Source organism: Crassostrea angulata, chromosome 7, assembly GCF_025612915.1.
Source record: "Crassostrea angulata isolate pt1a10 chromosome 7, ASM2561291v2, whole genome shotgun sequence".
Classification (NCBI taxonomy): domain Eukaryota; kingdom Metazoa; phylum Mollusca; class Bivalvia; order Ostreida; family Ostreidae; genus Magallana; species Magallana angulata.
In genome coordinates this window covers 11,374,986-11,393,780 of record NC_069117.1, presented here as the reverse complement: position 1 = coordinate 11,393,780, position 18,795 = coordinate 11,374,986, and the positions used below count along the sequence as shown (strand labels likewise).

Here is an 18,795-nt window from a genome sequence, read left to right as displayed (position 1 = left end):
AAACCTTAAAATAGACCTATATAGTATTTCTTTTGTGGACATTTGTCGGATTTTGTCCTATCTTAAAATTATTGCATATATTTAGATTATAAATTTCCAAAGGACCATGTAACACAACAATACTAAATGTACATCTACACAGGAGAAACCTCTACAGCCAATGTCTTGGAAATGGGAAGAGGTCTGCGGCTTAGATATGGATTGTAAGGATAGCCACAAGGAAAAATAAACACTGGTATGGGGGGGGGGACAATGCCTTTTACAAGTAGTGTTCAGTTATAAAGTGGGACCTCTACATTTCATTTGTGTTTCTACAAAAGAAAATTTGACTAACTGGATATATTGTGTGTGTATACATGTGCAAGCACATACATAAGTCTAATATAATCAAGGTACCAGGTATATGTTAAAAACAAGTCCTAAACATAATCTTAACTCCAAGCAAGTGCACAATACTGTCCATCTCTTGACTTACCACTAAATATTGCGCTTTTCTTCTGTTTCTGTGAACTCTTTGATCTGGGTTGCCCGACAGTTTGGACAGCATTCTAGGTCCATGAGATGAATACTGTTTGGGTGGAATAAGCATCTTTGTCGGACTCGACCCTGGAATGTCATGCCACAGGATCTGCACAGAACTGTCATCACCTTCCGGTCACAGATACAGGTGAGGGGGGCAGTCTCCTACAAGGTCAAAAGGTTAACTACACAGCTGAAACAAGTTAAAAACAGTGACATGCAGTAGTTTTATCAATTTTCAAGGCATCAGTTTTCATAGATTTTGTAAAGCAGTTTTGAAGTAGCAGTGATGCTTTTGATTAGGATAAAATAATGGTGCATCAAATTCATGCAGTGGGCTATAAAGCAAAATGTGATGCAAAGGTGTCATGAGACAGAGTATAGATTCTAGCAAATCCTGACATTTCCAGGGTCATTCGTCCATTTTTTCGGGTTTTTTTTTCAGTAACAAAGTATATTAATGCGACTTTTGATAATATGAATAAATATGCATTCAAGTGCATGCAAAATTTTAAACAAAATATTTTTACTCAAATTACGGGATTGGCGTAATGTCGATATCATGCTTGTCGTCACTCAGGTCAGTGAGCTGGCGAAAGTTTTGAACTGCTGCAATGCAAGGGAAATTTACCTTCGCTGGAGAACTTCTTTCAATTGTTTTAATAAACGTAATTGCATTTATCAATGCCTTTCCTCGTCCAGCCGACAGCGAGTTGTTGTTGAAGTCTGACATCTTTCTCAGGAGAATGGTCTTCACATGCTTCTAAATGCATAGGATGCTGTTTACATCACGTGATTTCCGCTTCGATGGGTTTGGCGCCAAGCTGTGTTGAACTAGGTGCCACGCTATGCTGGCATTCGCGAAAGGTTTCGCTCGACGGGGGTAGTTCCCTTTTGTCTTTAATCAGAGTAACTCGGATTGTTACCCCCGCTGATCTCGTTTGTGGTCGCCGTATAAAGGAATTATATAGTTATCAGGTTCACTGGCGTCGGAAGCAAATTGAAAGTGGGGGGGGGGGGGGGGCTAGACTAATCCTCAGAAGTATTGAGAAAAAATTAATTCCCAAAATCAAGGAAATCCTAATCCGTGGGGGGGGGGGGGGGGGTATACCTATACTTCCATAAGAAAATAAAAACTTACCCAAACTTTTCCCCCTCCAAAATGATGTTTCTGAATCCAATTTCTCAATCTTTCAAGGTAAATTTAGGAACAATAATCTTTCTTGCGAGAAAAAGTGCGGGGGCTGAACCCTCTATCATGCTATGTTTCTAATGGTTAGGTATAACTTTGCAAAAAAAGTGGGGGGTGGGGGGGGGCTAAGCCCCCCCCCCCCCCCCTAGCCCCCCGGTTCCGACGCCTATGAGGTTAATAGCAAGTACATGCTGTTTGAAATTAAGTGTGTTGGAAGGGGGGCAACCATATTATGCAAATTTTCAAAGGTTTGGAAGGGATGCACAGTAAATTCCTGAGTCGTGTAGATTTACTTAATATGTGTTAATATTTAACACTGTCTAAAAATGAAAAGACTTTTGTATGGTTTTACTTTTTATTTTTTGGAAAGTCGGAAGTCGGCGATGCTCTCTCTTTCTCTCTCTCAGCTTGAACTGAACTTTATTTATTTTACAGCATAGGGGTCATTCATGATTGATATGGGAGGAAGACGGAGTGCCCCTTAGAAAACCCACGTGTCAGTCCTAACTGGCGACCACCATACCCTCTCACATACAACCACTGTCGATCGTGGTGGTCGAACTTTGGTCCTAGCGGTTAGAAGCGAGTGTTTTGTCATCTGCGCTACTTGGACCATCTCTCTCTTTCTCTCTCTCTCTCTCTCTCTCTCTGCTTGAAATGGGTTTTTTTTTTGTCAAATTTTCCCGCGCTTTGACCTTTCATTGGTTGTCAAATAAATTATGGAAGTAGGAAGTTAATTAACATTTGTTTATTGTTGGGTTTTTAAACATGTATTCGCACGACATAATTAGTCGTACAAACAGTCCAATGCAAATGGAAAGAGAAAAGAAAGGACAAACTGGAGGTAATTAGCAATGTGCAATCTCTTATCAGTATATTGTATTGGTCAACAGGTGTACCGCTCATAGACATATACAATTAATATACACATGTTACAGTACATATACTGGTCACTTGAAAAAGGCAAGTTTATACATGAAGTTTTCTGAAAACAAAAGCATTCTTAATATATTTACCTATATTGCACACATCCTTTACATTTTGTGTTGACAATAATAGAATTAATTTAAAGACAGAGGGTTTAATATTCTCTTAAGTTACAGTAATAGGGACATTTCAGTATAAAATGATAAACACAGGGCAGCATGAGATAGGGGCGGGGGAGGGGGTTCAATTATTATTACCGGCGCTACACGCTATAATTTGGTTAGCTCATCGATTTTTTTAAAACACAACTCCCTTCGACAAATATATTATATAGCAAGATGAATGTGATATAGAAATAAAGTAAAACTCTTGTCTTATATAATTCTACACTCGAGCGTTACGTCAATAGGCCGGTATACAATTTGAACAAAAAACCTAACAACCGAAAAAACCAAAACAAACAACCCGCCAATACAGCAGGTGTGTTAGACGAGTACTGAAATGGAAGGTGCATGTTTTATTTATCAGTCCATTTTTAAAATTTACGACATGTTCAACATCACGCACAGAGCAAAGTAAATTACATAAGGAATAAGGAATCATTCTTTGAGTATTATGAGGTGATAATTTCGGTCGGGGCGTGATCAAATCCAATAAAGCCCGAAGGGCTTTATGATAGATTTGATCACGTCCCGACCGGAATTATCACATCATGATATTCAAACAATGATTCCTTATTACTTATATTTATATAATTTTAAGCCATTGTACGATGAACTGTTTAAATATAACTAAGAAAACCCCGCTGGCGCCCCAATTTGTAGTTATGGGTTTTATAGTACAAAATCGATACGTAGTGTTATCACAGGCAAAGACACTGGGAAATGTAAATATAGATCATTAATTGTCAAAAGCTTCCCGGAAAACAGTTGACTATAAATAATACATACTTATATAATCCATTTGTAGAACATTTTTCATGAACGGTTATATACTGCACAAGGAAGATTAAATGGATCTGGAACTAACATTCACATATCTACAGATATGGTACGTATAATTTTACTAGCTTATGACTTTTGTTTATAAATTAATTGATTTGGTCAATCTAAGAGAAATTAAAAAGCTGTAGGACCAGACATTTCATTTATTAATATGGAAAACCTCATTTTAATTCCCGTTTATGGTTTTAGCTCGTCTGAGCCAATGTTGGACTTTTCTGATTAAACTGTGTTTCTCGTTGTCTGCACCGTTGGTTGCACATTTTAATCCTAAACTAATTCAATTTTGAATCAATTTCTTTATTATTTGGAAGACATACACCTTAGAATAATTATAACATGGTAACATATAGCCCCCCCCCGCCCCGCCCCCCCCCCCCCATATACATGTATTTAAAAAAAAATATAATGAACAAATATATGCATGGACGCGCCTGGTTATTTTACAATATGCACATTTTTTCAGTGTCCTTCCCTGTGTTAACACTGAGTATTGATTTTGTTCTAAACACTATACACTAGTATACAGTCTAATAAATTTAAATGACGTATGATTGGGGCACAAGCGAGGTTTGCTTGTTCAATTATTTATACAGTCACATTGTTGTAGTTTACTGCTGAAAGTACTAAAGAAAATGCGGTCCATTTTAGTTTCTATATGCGATGTACTATACATATTACGATAATGAAAAAGAGCTCTCAATTGTCGGTTAAAACATACCAAAAATATACATGTATCTAAAACGATGTTTTAATATCTAATGGTTTGAAAATTACAAGAATTCAATTTTTAGCAAGAAATAGACCATAACACCCCCTCCCCTCACCCCCCCCCCCCCCATATACATTTCTGGGCCTGCCCTGAAGCCCTCCCCTTCCGTAGGTGTATAATATTGTTATACTTTCATGTTAAATACTGAAATCTGATTGGTTAAGACGCAGTTAATAATATTTACTATTACCCTCAGCGTTAGCAACGCACTTGGCAACGGGTAACATTAAAAAATGTTACATGCGCGAAAATTATGCGCGTACGGTTCGCTGTAGAATTCACGTTATTCCTATATAAAAGCAGTAAAATTTTCTTTAAAATTTTAAAAAAGACATTCAGTATAACAAAATAAATAGTGCCTGTTTGGGAGGATAACAGTTGAAATTGACACCCCTCGAAAACCATTTCAACCTCCGCTTCGCGTCGGTTGACAATGGTTTCTCGGGGTGTCAATTTCAACTGTTACCCTCCCAAACAGGCACTATTTATATAGAACATGTTATTTATTGACGGTACTAAATTTAGTTTGACTGGTTTATATTACCTGCAGAACTGTAGCTACACGGGAAATTTCGGTTAGCGGACCGTGGAGCTACAGTTGCGTCCATACAAAAAAAGTTAATTGCCACAAAAATTTGCGCGCGGTTTTATACTTAATAAATTAATTTAGGAATACATGTATATCATGTGATAAATTCCTTACTGGTTCATCAGTTAATCACATCGTTTCCTTTACGGACTTTTGAGGGTATTCACGTTATTACCCACCAATTAATATCGGGTTTGACATTCACCTATTATAACTCTACTTTCGAATTTTAAAAAAAAAAAAGTAAAAAATGGGTAACATATTTTCATCAAGCTGTCGTAGTTGTTGTGACAAATATGAGGGGTTGGATGAAACAAACACTAAAAATGATGAAAGGTCAAGTGTAGACGGAAATCAACCAATCGAGAGTACTGAATATACAAATCTGGTAACTATGACAGCTTAGTTTGTTTACATTGACAGACCACGGGACTTGACCACTGTTGACCGTTTTATAGTAAAAAAAAAAACCTCTATGAGCTTCACGAACTCGATACGCTTGCAAAGCTCAAGATGTTGTTTACGATATATCGTCATTATCATGATAGATAAAATTGTCATGTCCTGCAGACTGAGACTGATTGAACCAGGGACAGCTAGACAGAACGTTATGAGTATCGTTTTCCCCACGACACTTGTACCAGACAGTTACCTGCTTGGATCCTTAAAACTGGCTGCCATTTAAATAATAACACATTTGAATTTTAATATTTGTAGTTAAAATTCACATAAAATGGCTACATTATTATACACGGCATTATATATCCAACAGAACATGTTTCAACATTATTTACTCAATTACTTTTTTATAAAATCTATAAAACCTAAATTATTTTCCTGACTTTCTATTATAATATGTTTCTTTTTCTTTTCCAACTAAGGAAGAAGATGTTATAGAACCAACAGTGAACTCACTTGTTTCATCTTTGTCGGAGGTGACAATTTCCACGAAAGATCCTTCTTTAGATTTTCCATTTCTTAGGGATCCAAAAACAATAACATATATAAAATCATTTAAAACAGTATTCATAATGAGGGGTGTTTCTGGATCTGGTAAATCTACCATTGCAAGGGCCATACAGAAAGTTTATCCCTCTGCTGTTTTGTGTAGTGCTGACGATTACTTCATGAGAGAGGGGGAATACCATTTTAGTGCCGATGATTTGGAAAGTGCTCATAAGTACTGCCAGAGACTTGCAGAGGAAGCGGTAAGAAAAGACAGCAATGTAATCATTATTGATAATACCAATGTCAAACGCTGGGAAATGAAATTTTACATGGATCTAGCTAGGCAGCATCTTTATCGTACAGTGATTGTGGAACCTAAATTAGACTGGAGAAATAATCCCAGTCTTTTAGCATCTCGGAATATTCATGATGTTGACGAAAACACAATACGAAAAAAGATCAAAGCTTTTGAAGATTATGTTCCATTCTATTATGCTTGGTTTTTGAACAGAACTGACAGTACAATGGTTTACAACAAATGCTGCAACACCTTGAGGGATTGTATAAAAAATGTTCCAGGATTTTGCTCCTTTGTATTAGATAAAGGTAATACCCAACACATCAAGAAATATAATACAATTAGCCCCCTTTGATATTCGAATGAAGGAAGATCAATATTTGAAGTCACCTTTAAAACTATTGTATCTTTTGATCAAGGTTGAGATAAAATAAAGTCTTCATCTGACTTTCAGTTTGAAAGCATAACTTCATCTGTATTATACAATTAAATATTTTATTTTTTATCATAGACTGCAGTGTGGAGGAGTTTTTGGAGTACTTCAGGTTGTCCGAGATGCCCCATTCTCTGTACCATTGCACAGCCAAGTTCTTGGGAGGCCCGAAAAGTGGTACCGTGAGAAGGTTGGAATACCACCAGAGCACAGAAGTGCAGGAAGCTTGCGGCAAAAGCTTCAAAATAACCATGACTGGAATGATTGTCACATCAGCTGTAGTGGCTGCTCGAATAAAATTGTCATCTGAAGAATTGCTTATGATATATGACAAACCAGAAGAAAATACTGATGGCAGACTAAAAGACAAATTGTGCTACCCTAAAGGCAGTACTGCTCATCTGACCATTGCTACAGCTGAGGGTGTCCTACCAAAGCATAGCAATACAGAAATACTAGCCATCGCAGACATGGAGAGGAACAATGCAGATGGGAAAGTGTCACATCGATTAAAGTCGGGGGTTGTGAACCTCTGGGACCAGTATTATTGTTCTGTAAACTTTGAAACACCTGTAGAAATCAACACACTGTTTTCTGGATTTTAATTAAAACAATTGAATATTTTAAAAAAGATAACTTATTTCTATCCCATGTGTGTTCTTTTATCTATGAATGTAATTGTTCCTTTAGCATAATGATTTTATTCTAATAAACTTGTTAGCGGATTGTTTTTGTTAATCACCAAAATAAAAAAGCATTGGTCATGAAATTGATAAGAGTGAAAGTTATTTTTTGTATGAAGTCACAATTATAATGACTTTTTACCTGGACAGAAGGTTCATTTACAAGTGAGCTTTTCTGGGTTTTAATTAAAGCAATTGAATATTTTAAAAAAGATAACTTATTTCTATCCCATGTGTGTTCTTTTATCTATGAATGTAATTGTTCCTTTAGCATAATGATTTTATTCTGTTAAACTTGTTAACGGATTGTTTTTGTTAATCACCAAAATAAAAGAGCATTGGTCATGAAATTGATTAGAGTGAAAGTTATTTTTTGTATGAAGTCACAATTATAGTGACTTTTTACCTGGACAGAAGGTTCATTGACAAATGAGCTTTTCTGGTCACCTTTTGTCCGTCGTCCATCTGACCATCCGTCTGTGGAATTTTCACATGTTTTACTTCTTCTCAAGAACCGCTTGGGCAAAAGTAAATATACTTAGTACAAAGCATCTTAATGGTGAGGATATTTTAGATTGTTAAGACAAAGGGGTAAATGTCTTTTGAATAGGGTTTAAGCCCACTTGAATCTAGAGCCATTTTAACAAGAGCTTTGAGTTTGGGCAGTACATAGAAAACTCCGAATTGATGAAGTAATGATGTCCTCATGTTTAACTGTCCAGCATTGGCTAAAAGATATTGCATTCATTGAATGCAGTGACACTTGTTCTACTTCATCTAGGGATGTTTATTTCAATCTAAACTGCGTCGGTTTTACTCAAGAGAGCAGCCTTTGGCTAAAACACTTTTTTGACAGTCTGTGAATTCAGCCCCTGTCTTGGGAACATGGGCCAAAACCTAAAGCTGCTAGCAGTTGTTGGAGAAAGTTAAAATGTCTAATACTTGTAGAAGAAAACAATTTACGAGCTTGTCGTTTTGTTTAATCGGCTATTGATGCCTCCTCATCCCAAGTGGATGGGTCTTTTGTTCTCTCACTTGATGACTTGCGAGCCATCACACTTGGAAACTTCAAAAATAGCCATGCAGAAAACAAGGAACATTTTTTAAAGATGAAGGAAGTTATGAAGCTATGGTATGTCATTACTTTCCATCGTTATCTCTTGAAGATGACATTTTCGGCTCGTCATGCAAGGAATATACTCCATCCTCTGTGGATTAGGTATTGTTTGAAAGTAGGCATGTCTTCAGTTATGGTTATATACTGCCAATGTAGAGCTAGAATAATCAGTTTTTGTTATGCAGCGGAACTGCCTCAGAACTCCGGAATATATTAGATTTCGCCATTGGAATGCAAGGACTACGAGAGGCGTACGGGAAAAACAATCACGAAAAGATACATTCTCGAGGTATTGGGCGTTTGGGTCACAGACAGGAAGAACCAAGATAAATCATGTTATATATGAAGGCAATGAGGAAGAAAATGCAACATGCTGGGGTTGCAATGATGCTATTCGAGCAAGCAGAAAATACACTGATTGGGCTGGAACCAATATTTCGAATAAGGATATGGTTCAGTTTTAGACCTTCAACATCAAATAAAAGAAACATATCATGTGTTATGCCCCAACTAACGATGTAGAGGAGATTAAGAAGGGCCAAATTTATATCGTATTACAGCTTGGAAAAAGAAAAGGGAACTGACAATCTTCAATTCAAGTTGTACTGACAACCACGAATATGAAAGAATCATGCGGCAACGCGAATTTATACGGTCAGCTTTTGTGTATTTTTGAGCAGATAATCAACCTAGCCTAGTCAAACGTGATGCAATATTTCCACATAAGAATACTCATAAAACCGCCTGGGTATATCTTGACCATCGTACACAGAACTAAATAAATAATGTAATATTTATCAGTGCCCAGTTTAGAAGATCACTTTTAGATGTAAGAGCAACGACAGGAGCAGATGCTGCATTTGATTTTTTCCTTGTAGTTGGAAAACTTGGATTCAAGTAACAAATGTATGCAAAAAACAGCAGCAACAAAGAAATATGATGTAGAAATTGCTATTTGTTTAATGGTTAATCGACCATCATTAGTAATGATATCGGTTATTTTTTGAAGTAATGCATCCGTAGAAGCCGTATGAGGTGCTCCAGAACGTTGCTGTTTGGCCATTTTTGAATTTGCTGACCCACCTGTAAACTTGTCTCAATGGTGTACACGTGTTTTCATACACACCACTCAGTTCTTTGAATCTTTCTCAAATTTAGAGTCTTTACCTAGTCTGACACTTGCTTAATGTAGCCTCTAATTTCAGTCTTATTGGATGATGACTTATTAGTCATATTTTCGTACAGTATCTCGAGTAGGGGTTATATATATCAGCTTCTCAAACGAGTATTCGATGATGAAACATGGTCATATAAACGGCCATAAATAGAATATGAACCAAATCACGCATGAAAAGAAATTCAAAGGTCATTTGAACCCTGTATCTTATGGAATCTGATTAGTGACATTATTCATTGAATGAAAAAATTGCAATTGTTTAATCTATGTAATTTAATGTTATATTCGATATCTATCGATGTGATAGGGTTAAGATGCATTATGATAAAATACTTTTATAGGTTTAAAATTTATAAGTTTTATAGTATTTTGACCAAAAAATGTTTTAATTTTTTTTGGAAAGGTATTAATTATAAAAGCCCCAAGCGGGGTTCGAACTGATGACATACATATTGGTTGTTAAAGTCCTTACTCATCGCTCTCTACTCTTTAGGGTAACAAGTTTACGAAAGGATAAAAAATATATTAATGATTTTATTGTGTATTTCCATAGGAAATTCGTCATAATATGGAGGTGTCCAATGCCACCTTAATTATCTACCTTGTATTGTGAAAGGGTCCAGCACAACAATCTTACATGTTCCTCCACACATAATAATGAGATAGTGACAAAACGTAGTTGTAAATAATTTAATAATAACCATAAACACATAATTTATATAATACGTATATCTCAAATACCAGGATTATTGGTTTCTGACATACAACAAATGCACAAAATTATATACTGTCACATGAATTAATAAGGTGGCATATATTCATCTTCATAAAAATCTTCTGAGGCGACAGTTTTCCCGCAAGGTCGCTTGAATTCCTGACTAACTTCGTGAATCCATTTATTACACACTGCAAAAGAATATTAAGTTATTAAAACAAAATCTCATCAAATTAAAGCAGAAAGGATTGATTTTTTTATCTAAAAAATATTCGAATGACAATTCTTGTTATAAACACTGTATACCCCATTTTGAGCCGAGGATGACGGGACAGCCTGCGTGTTGGGTTCTCCGGTCTATCTTCCCGCTCGGCGTCAAGTTGTACCAAAAAGCTGCTGCTCCCTAAGAAGAACAAAGAACCGTTTAGTGGTCTAACATTATTTTGAATTCAACGATATTCATTCGATACTACTAGTATTGACACTTGATGGATACTAAATGCTCTGAATTACATTTTTAAAGATATCTGGAACAAAACACCTTTTGTGTTGTTTGTAGTTTAGTTTTGGAAGAATCGCACTGTAAGCATTGTTCTTAGTATGTACCATATAGCAAATTGCTGTTCAATTTTTTCATCAAAAGCAGTTATGACTTTCTCCTTCTCAGGTTTATCACAACCTGCCATTCAATCAAAGCGAAGCTATCCAAATCAAATGTCAACATGAGTATGCTCAATACACTGACAATAGTTTGATAAAATCACGAAAATGATTTTTATAAACAATGCATGATTAAAAGAATGTACGTGAAAAAGATACGAGTTTAAGTCAATCTGTGTGTAACAATGTGATCTTTTAAATGTAAAGCTAAACTCTTATAATTAGCTTTAAAATTTGAATAGCAGGTGTATTCTTTCTATGTGAACGATATTTTTGGTGAATTAAGGGAATTATAAAATACAATGTTTTTAAAAACAAATTTTCATTAAGATTTGTTTTTTAAGTAGTTGAATTTGTATTTCGTTTTATGGATTTTTGAGATGGTTGACGGTTTGTCATTGTAATTTTTCACAATGTACATGTAAATGATGGGATGCATTTAAAATTGTAAAAGATTCAGGTTTATAGAAAAAGAATATTTTAGATACATGTACATAACATGTATTGTAATGTTTGAAATAACTGACGTATTTGTATTATAATCAACAGATTTTAAAAACGTAAAGATGAAAATGTTGATCAATCATTCCTTAAACCTGTTATTATCATTAAAATAAAAGATCCATAGAAACAAACCTTGACCACTGGAACGCGAGCTTCTAATTTTGGAAACACAGTTGCTCCTCCTGCTTCTACGTCACTAAGCTGAACATAAAACAGAATTAAGGTACCTCACTAAATCTAGACATATACTTTTTAAGACAATACTCAAAAAATGGTGATGAAACTGTTTTCTTGAATTTTTTGAATCAATCGATTTGGTTGAATATCTTAATAGCTAAATGGTTAAATTATCGGGCTTGTGAACCACAGATCACAGATTTGAATACTTTCTTTATCCAAAATTGTATATATACTTCTTATGCATCATATTATTTACCAATAATTTTCTGCTGATTTGAGAAACTATATGAACTTGATTAGATTTTCAAGGTGCGGTAAGCCACATTAAAGTTGCTCCAAATCATACTTATTCGTCTATTACGAAACACATTGCGTTGTCAAGTGTAAATGTATAAAACGAAACCATCCAAAAGAAGGCAAAACACAACAGAAAAACTTGTACGTACATAAAACATCCAGGTAGCAATTCTTTGTCCAGTGTGTTTTCTCCACAAAGCCCGAGGGCCCTGAACCGCCTCTGTCATGTTCCATAAAAACTCATCACCAATCTGAAACAAACGATATCTAGTATGCAATACCACGCTACATAAGAGTGCACATATTTTATCAGTTGTTGAACAAAACTAGTCATAATATTTCACTTCAAACTGGGAAATGAAAAAAAAAATGCTTATCTAACATTCAGTTCTTAACGTTGACCCTTTTCCAAATTGTTTTTTAACATTGCTTTTGTTAATACATTTATTGCACGATGGTGAGGGAAAAATAAAGGTTGATTTCCCCAAAGAAGACACATTTTTTCATATATCCTTCACCAAATCATTATTCCGAAACAACGACAACTATATCTGTTTACCAGATGAACATTTCTTTTGTTAATTTCAACTTCCTCTCATCAATCAAATTTTATGTAATCTTATGTAACTGATCTTGCTACTTTCGATGAATGTAATGACAGAATAAGACTTACGTCGGGATCAATATGTTCGCCGTAATATCCACCAGTCGTGTAGCTCAAAACCTGGCAAGCAACAGACAAAAAATATTTAAACAAAACAATACTTTCAAACATCTTAAAATTAATGTTTGTTTTGTTTGTTTTGTGCTATACGTCTTTAGGGAAATATTATAACGTTACTTGTGCCGTTCATTCCATTGGACATTTTGGGAGTTTGTCGAGGAAAAAAATATTTCTCAAAACAACACTTATGACATTTGAATACCACCACCCAAGAGTTCATATGTCGTTACAAACCAAGTGTTGATTCTGATTATGCCCTTATCTCTCTCTCTCTCTCTCTCTCTCTCTCTCTCTCTCTCTCTCTCTCTCTAAAGATTCAATAACAATGCAAATCAGCTATTCACATCACATACAATATATATCTGCAGGACTATAGCTCAGCGGGAAGAATGGGTCGACGGACCGTTGTGTCCAATAAATACTGCATAGTCTTTTGAATGAAACTGTACATAGCTTCACCAAAATTCGCTTAGAGCTACATTTCTGCAGCTTACACAATATACACATTTTTAACTGTTTGTATAAATACGAGGAGGACGATCAGTAACGTACAGTATCCCTGACGGTGGATCAATGTTCTCCAATCTTACCTGCCATGGCTCTACTGGAGACGCCTTGGATCTAAAGGTTGTGTCTAAGTTCACAATGTTAGCAATCCGGCGAGCGAGGCGCCTGGACACTTGTGGAATAGCTTGATCATACACCCAGCCTCTTCAGGAGTAAAAAGAATGAAACAGATGACAAACTTATACGATAAAGAGTTCTTTATTGATCGAGTGAAGGACATGCTGCAATATGTCCTAACAACGAAGTTCATCTGCAGCGAATGTATGAAATGTTGTCGGAAACCTATTAATGCCACCGAAGAGCATCATTCTAGATTAGTTTTTTTTTTTTTTTACATTTTGGCAGATGATATTTGAATTTAAAAGTATTGTTTCCCTCACAAAAACAAAACAAAAACACCCCCCCCCCCCAAAAAAAAAAACAAAACAAAAAAAACAACAACAAAACCCCCAAAACAACGAAGCTTTTTAATTTTTACCAAGCAATTAGGGTAATTTTAGAAAGAGTGTATACAAAAAAAAACCTAAATATGTAAATACTTACGTCTGACTGACTCTAAGTCTAGTAACATAACCGCCTCCGGTTCTTGAATGAGTTAGCTAAAGGGAAAGAATATACATGAAATTACACTTTAAAAAAATAACGCCTATATCTTTGCATAGAAATCGCAAACACTGATTTAACAGAATGTTTCATTTAATGAATATAATACTATAAAGTATTGATACTGGTATTATTTTTAACCTTATTACTCATTGCACAATAAAATTACCTTCTTAGTGCCTGCTTTCTTTAATTGCCGTATATCATCGTTTGATATGACGTCATGAAACAGGGAAATACGCGGGGTATAATTAACAACTTCCTCTTTGGCCATGTAGATTGGAATGGCCGTCTTTCTTAAGAAACAGCGAAGTTTTGACTCCACTATCTTTGACTGTGACAAAAATAAAGACAATTGCAGCATGCAGTGTATATTTCGGTATCTTATGAAATAAGAATTAATCCAAAAAGAAAAGTAATCATATTAATATTTACATGTATAATGAAATACCACATTAGTTGGTCAACGCATTGTACTGTATTATACCTTTGCAGGTCCGCGACAGAGTTTCATGAATGTGTTAGGCGGTGCAAAGAAGCTGTTTATGTCATCTTGGGAAATGGAACTTCTCGTTGCCTCTTTGATAACTAGATTGTGCGCTTGAAATCGCTGGAAATCTGTAAATTCCATTCATAAATTACTTTATAATTTTCCACCAAAATATTGGCGTAATATTTATTAGATCAGTCATGCACTGATGCAGTAAGATTTCATTTCAATAGAACCTCAATTTGTATCAATTTTTAAAACAATTTTGAAAAATGATTAAAATTCCAAAATACATTATACCATATAACAATAAATTAAGAGAGAGAGAGAGAGAGAGAGAGAGAGAGAGAGAGAGAGAGAGAGAGAGAGATATGGGGGGAGGGGGTTACCTGTATACGCCAGTGTTGGAGCTAACAAAGTAGAAGAAGTTCTTGTTTTTATCTGAAATCAAAATAAGAGATCTGTACATGTATATATCTGTTTGCTTTTTCTCCATAGAATGAGGGGCGTTAATTTGTTTCTTTGAAATATAACTCGTATTTTTAAATGATATACCTAAAATACATAATTATTTGATTACTATAGTCTGTCCCAAGATATTTATGCAGCATTATTCAATATTTATAAATACCCCCAGTGTTCAAACGATGTTCATTCGATAGTATAAAAAACATCTCAAAATTTCTCCTCTGAAATGGCCCATTTATATAGCTTCAGCCTTGTCAGGTTTGAATACACGGTTCAAAATAAAAAGCCTATGGGGAATCTGCATTGCAAGCGAAATAAAAGTACCCAAGTGATAACGTAAAAAAGTGTGCGAGGTATTCCGAGTGACGCCCGAATGCAGAAAAGGTGTCAACATTTTCCATTAAAAATCTCCGTAACAAATCAGTTTTTGTTTCTGTGAATTTTTTCAAGTGAAAAACAATAACGTGTTAATGAAGATATCTCGGATATTTTCCTTTTCATTGCACTTCTTTCACAGGTATGTGTATTTTAATTAAAATCCGTCCAAACGTGCTGCATAAAAATATTGAGACAGACTGAACAACAAAGACTATCTATACAAGCATATCTATACTATTCTACAGAAACAAATTGATATAGAAAAGAAATTTTTAAGTCATGCACTTTTTTTCCATAAAAAAAAGAACAAAATAAGTCAGTGAAATAGACTTTTTTCACAGCATAGAAGCCCCAAACTAGATTCATACACGCACTATCTTCGAAGCAGGTTACTTTAAGGTGGACACTGAGCGTGGTACCTATTTTATTAGTGATGAAGCCACAGCCATTCCCTCTATGACTCCGGTTTAGCGGAATCAACTCCCGTCTCATACTGACTTCTATACCAAATATTACTGGTGATTATAAACATTGTATAAGGATGGATAAGGGGTACAGTACGATCACTCAACGTCAGCGATATGGGCCGATTGCACTGCGGACCATTATGTTCATGCATGTACTATATTTATTTGCTATTTAGCTGTGTTTGGAATCGAGTAGCCGATTCCCGCCGGCATCTATACGAGTATTCACAAAATTGCACATCGAAATAGGTACTCAAGTAAACAGCATTCCATTTTCTTGTACCAACGTGGATGTATATACTAACTGGATTTTGCAATATATCGTCTCAAGCCATGGGTTTTGTATCCATTCTATTTCCACAAACGAAATAGAATGGACACAAAACCCGTGGCTTGAGACGATGTTTGCAACCAAACTGTAAAAATCTAAACAGTTCCGTGAATTCTTCGTCGTTGAATATAGCAGGGACGTATATACTAACGGGATTGGCAACTCTATGCTTTTCCATAGGATTCTGGGCGAAATCTCGCACCTCGTGAGATGTACCGGTATATATACGTCCCTGATATAATTGATGGTAAAGATTAAATTGTAATGGGATAGATGAACGTAAATATAACGACACACATCTTTCCCTTCAAGTATTAATAAACACTTCAAATTAGTACCATAATACCAATGATAAAATTTTCTTCTAAAGAGTTATGAGATGTGGTGTTTTAACATTCATTTGAATAGCTTTGAAGAACATACCAGATAGTATTCCTTATTTAACCGTTTTCGATAGTTTTCCTTTTCTGCCTCGTCTTGGGTTCTATTATAAAGCTCCGATAACAAGGACAGGTGGTAATACACCATTTCTAAATTTTTTGCTGTGCCTGTAATGAATTCAATCTCATTTTTCTTCAAAGGTCTCGACATGGTCGAAGCAATTTCACCGTTGATGATGTCTTTGACGTTGAGATCGTATACGTTCCACAGACGGAGGATATTGTCGGCTGCTCCAGCCACGTCTCCCAGGGCGGGCCAAAATCCCAATGACGTCATCACTGACTTGTATTTATGTAGGAAACCTGAAGGGAAAATATAGAGTCAGATCTGAAGTATCAAATTTCTTGTTTGTGGATTATTTTTAAAAGACATTTTTACTTTTCAAATAAACAAAGTAAATATAACACGGAACTATCTATAAAGTTTAGCAATTTTAATAAAGTATACCAGGAAAGAGCCATGCCGAATTAAACAATTACCTGCTACCGTTGGTTGTAAAGCAATTGTTTTGTTGGCTTTCAGGTCTTCGATCATGGCACCCCATTCGTTGTAGACCCTGTGTTGTATATAGAATGCTCGAACAGGGTGAGCCATATCTAAACACTTGTCAAGATGCCCATCAGTTTTCCTTTCATTGTAAAATCTGTAAAAAAAAATAAAAATATTGTGAAAATAGGACAAAGTCGTGCAGTTCGCTTTGAAGTTAATCCGTACTGTACTGGACTTGCTGTATAATTGACACATGTATATGAAATTTTGAATTATTTATTTGCTTTTAGGAATTCCCCATATGACTAAAAACACAAAACGTATGACACAAACAAAGATTGTAATTATTGAAAAAAATCGACGGACATTATGGTGATATAATCGTTAATCATTTCAATCTCTTATAATATCAAATTCATGTTAAAGAAAGACAATTAAAACCATTAATTTTCTTTATTTCATTAAATCTTTAAACAGCACCAGTTTAAGTCACATCAAGGTTTACATTTTAGTTACCTTATCACTGTATCCGGAACAATTTCTCCCTTTGTGTCCGATGTCTGCAAAAAGATCTCAAACTCCTTGAACAACTTATCCTCCATTTCAGCCAACGCTGTTATTTTTTGTATGGAAGTATATATATCACATTTAGCGCCTGTAAAAATGGCCACATAAAAAGTCAATACCAGCAGTCCATATTTCGCTTCCATCTTTATAACACGCGTGCCTTTTTCTCCAATACTAAGTTGACTAACTGCATGGTGTGCCTTTGAACTTTAGTCGTCCAGGTACTGTCGCCCTGGGGTGAGGACATGTAACACCCGGATATGTTACCAGAGCAAGGACAGACGACTTCTTCTGGGTTTCCGACTTACATGTAGATCCGAATAAAGATTTCTGTTCAATTCTTGAACTTACTTCTGGTTTTGGAGGAATTTGGTATTCTTTTACGTGAAAGAATCTAATAACTTATTTTACATTTATAATACCACAAAGATGAAAAAATGAATATATTAGTGAAGAACTTTATTTGCAATCATACAACTCTAAGTGCTTGAATACGCTAATTTTGTATTGAATGTTGTTAATGACGATTTGTAATATTTTCTCCATCAATAAATGAAATTAAACTATTCATGTTTTCTTTATTCACTATAATTTATTGCGTATAATAACTACTAACATATCTTAAATATTTACCGTAGTAATCCCTTTAAAATTTATTGATCTATAAATCATCTGATAAATATCAGAAAATGGGTATTAAGTATCCGAGGACATCCTGGTCGAGAAAATCTGTCCGCGTGCCCCCCTCTGGGCGTCGCACGGTACATCAAACTGACCGTGTCTATTTGTGGGAACTCTCTTCCTTGTTCAAATCGCTCAACCGCATATATGTACATAGAAATTCTTGTATAATTGTATTTTATTTTTTTGGAAACACCAGCTAACATTTGTTTAAAAATAACACCACCTCCCCCAACTAAACCTCAAACAAACAACCAAAAACAGTATATGCATGTCTGAAATGATTTTAAACAACAAATATATAAATGTGTCGGTCAAGGTGGTTAAGCGGTGGGGTTTATCCCATCCAAAAATCACGGGTGCGAGAGGTAAGGGATTATGATTTGGACACCTGTTACAGAAAGCATACAGGTCCCAATACTGATTAAAAGCAATGACTGGATGCTGTAAATTATTTAATGACAAAGACGCATCGATATTATAGATTTTACAGTATTTTTTTTCATTCCCAAATTAAAAACTATACTTGTGTGAGTATGTAAGACAGCTGCAATACTGATGTGTAATAGAATACCTG

The 18,795-nt window shown here is 35.3% G+C and overlaps 2 protein-coding genes across 4 annotated transcripts; one reads left to right on the top strand and one right to left on the bottom strand.

Annotated features, from left to right (window-relative positions):
• The first annotated feature begins 2,424 nt into the window (after positions 1-2,424).
• Positions 2,425-7,716, top strand: LOC128192188 (2',3'-cyclic-nucleotide 3'-phosphodiesterase-like). Of its 3 annotated transcripts, none has more exons than XM_052864682.1 (4): positions 2,425-2,555; positions 3,608-3,688; positions 5,882-6,554; positions 6,758-7,716. In XM_052864682.1, the coding sequence occupies exons 2-4, from the start codon at positions 3,686-3,688 to the stop codon at positions 7,282-7,284; spliced, it is 1,203 nt and encodes a 400-aa protein (XP_052720642.1). In that variant the 5' UTR covers positions 2,425-2,555; positions 3,608-3,685; the 3' UTR covers positions 7,285-7,716. The 3 variants fall into 3 exon arrangements, with proteins under 3 accessions (XP_052720642.1, XP_052720640.1, XP_052720641.1); XM_052864680.1 differs by lacking the exon at positions 2,425-2,555 and adding an exon at positions 3,450-3,524; XM_052864681.1 differs by lacking the exons at positions 2,425-2,555; positions 3,608-3,688 and adding an exon at positions 5,219-5,388.
• A 2,616-nt stretch (positions 7,717-10,332) lies between these two features.
• Positions 10,333-17,906, bottom strand: LOC128192187 (prolyl 4-hydroxylase subunit alpha-1-like). The gene is made up of 13 exons (XM_052864678.1): positions 17,487-17,906; positions 16,961-17,124; positions 16,464-16,783; positions 14,786-14,837; positions 14,394-14,524; positions 14,076-14,240; positions 13,847-13,902; positions 13,327-13,447; positions 12,686-12,736; positions 12,162-12,263; positions 11,668-11,736; positions 10,678-10,774; positions 10,333-10,562 (listed from the first exon to the last, which is right to left on the bottom strand). Exons 1-13 carry the CDS (start codon positions 17,678-17,680, stop codon positions 10,456-10,458), a joined length of 1,629 nt encoding a protein of 542 aa, XP_052720638.1. The 5' UTR covers positions 17,681-17,906; the 3' UTR covers positions 10,333-10,455.
• Positions 17,907-18,795: the final 889 nt, after the last annotated feature.

Excerpts from the sequence above, each read along its gene's own strand:
- LOC128192188 (XM_052864680.1), top strand. The coding sequence starts at position 3,465 with ATGGGTTTTATAGTACAAAATCGATACGTAGTGTTATCACAGGCAAAG. Across the intron at positions 3,525-3,607 it reads AGGCAAAGACACTGGGAAAT|AACATTTTTCATGAACGGTT; the intron begins GTAAATATAGAT and ends ATCCATTTGTAG. Across the intron at positions 3,689-5,881 it reads TTCACATATCTACAGATATG|GAAGAAGATGTTATAGAACC; the intron begins GTACGTATAATT and ends TTTCCAACTAAG.
- LOC128192187 (XM_052864678.1), bottom strand. The coding sequence starts at position 17,680 with ATGGAAGCGAAATATGGACTGCTGGTATTGACTTTTTATGTGGCCATT. Across the intron at positions 17,125-17,486 it reads GTTCCGGATACAGTGATAAG|ATTTTACAATGAAAGGAAAA; the intron begins GTAACTAAAATG and ends TTTTTTTTACAG. Across the intron at positions 10,563-10,677 it reads CATCCTCGGCTCAAAATGGG|TGTGTAATAAATGGATTCAC; the intron begins GTATACAGTGTT and ends ATTCTTTTGCAG.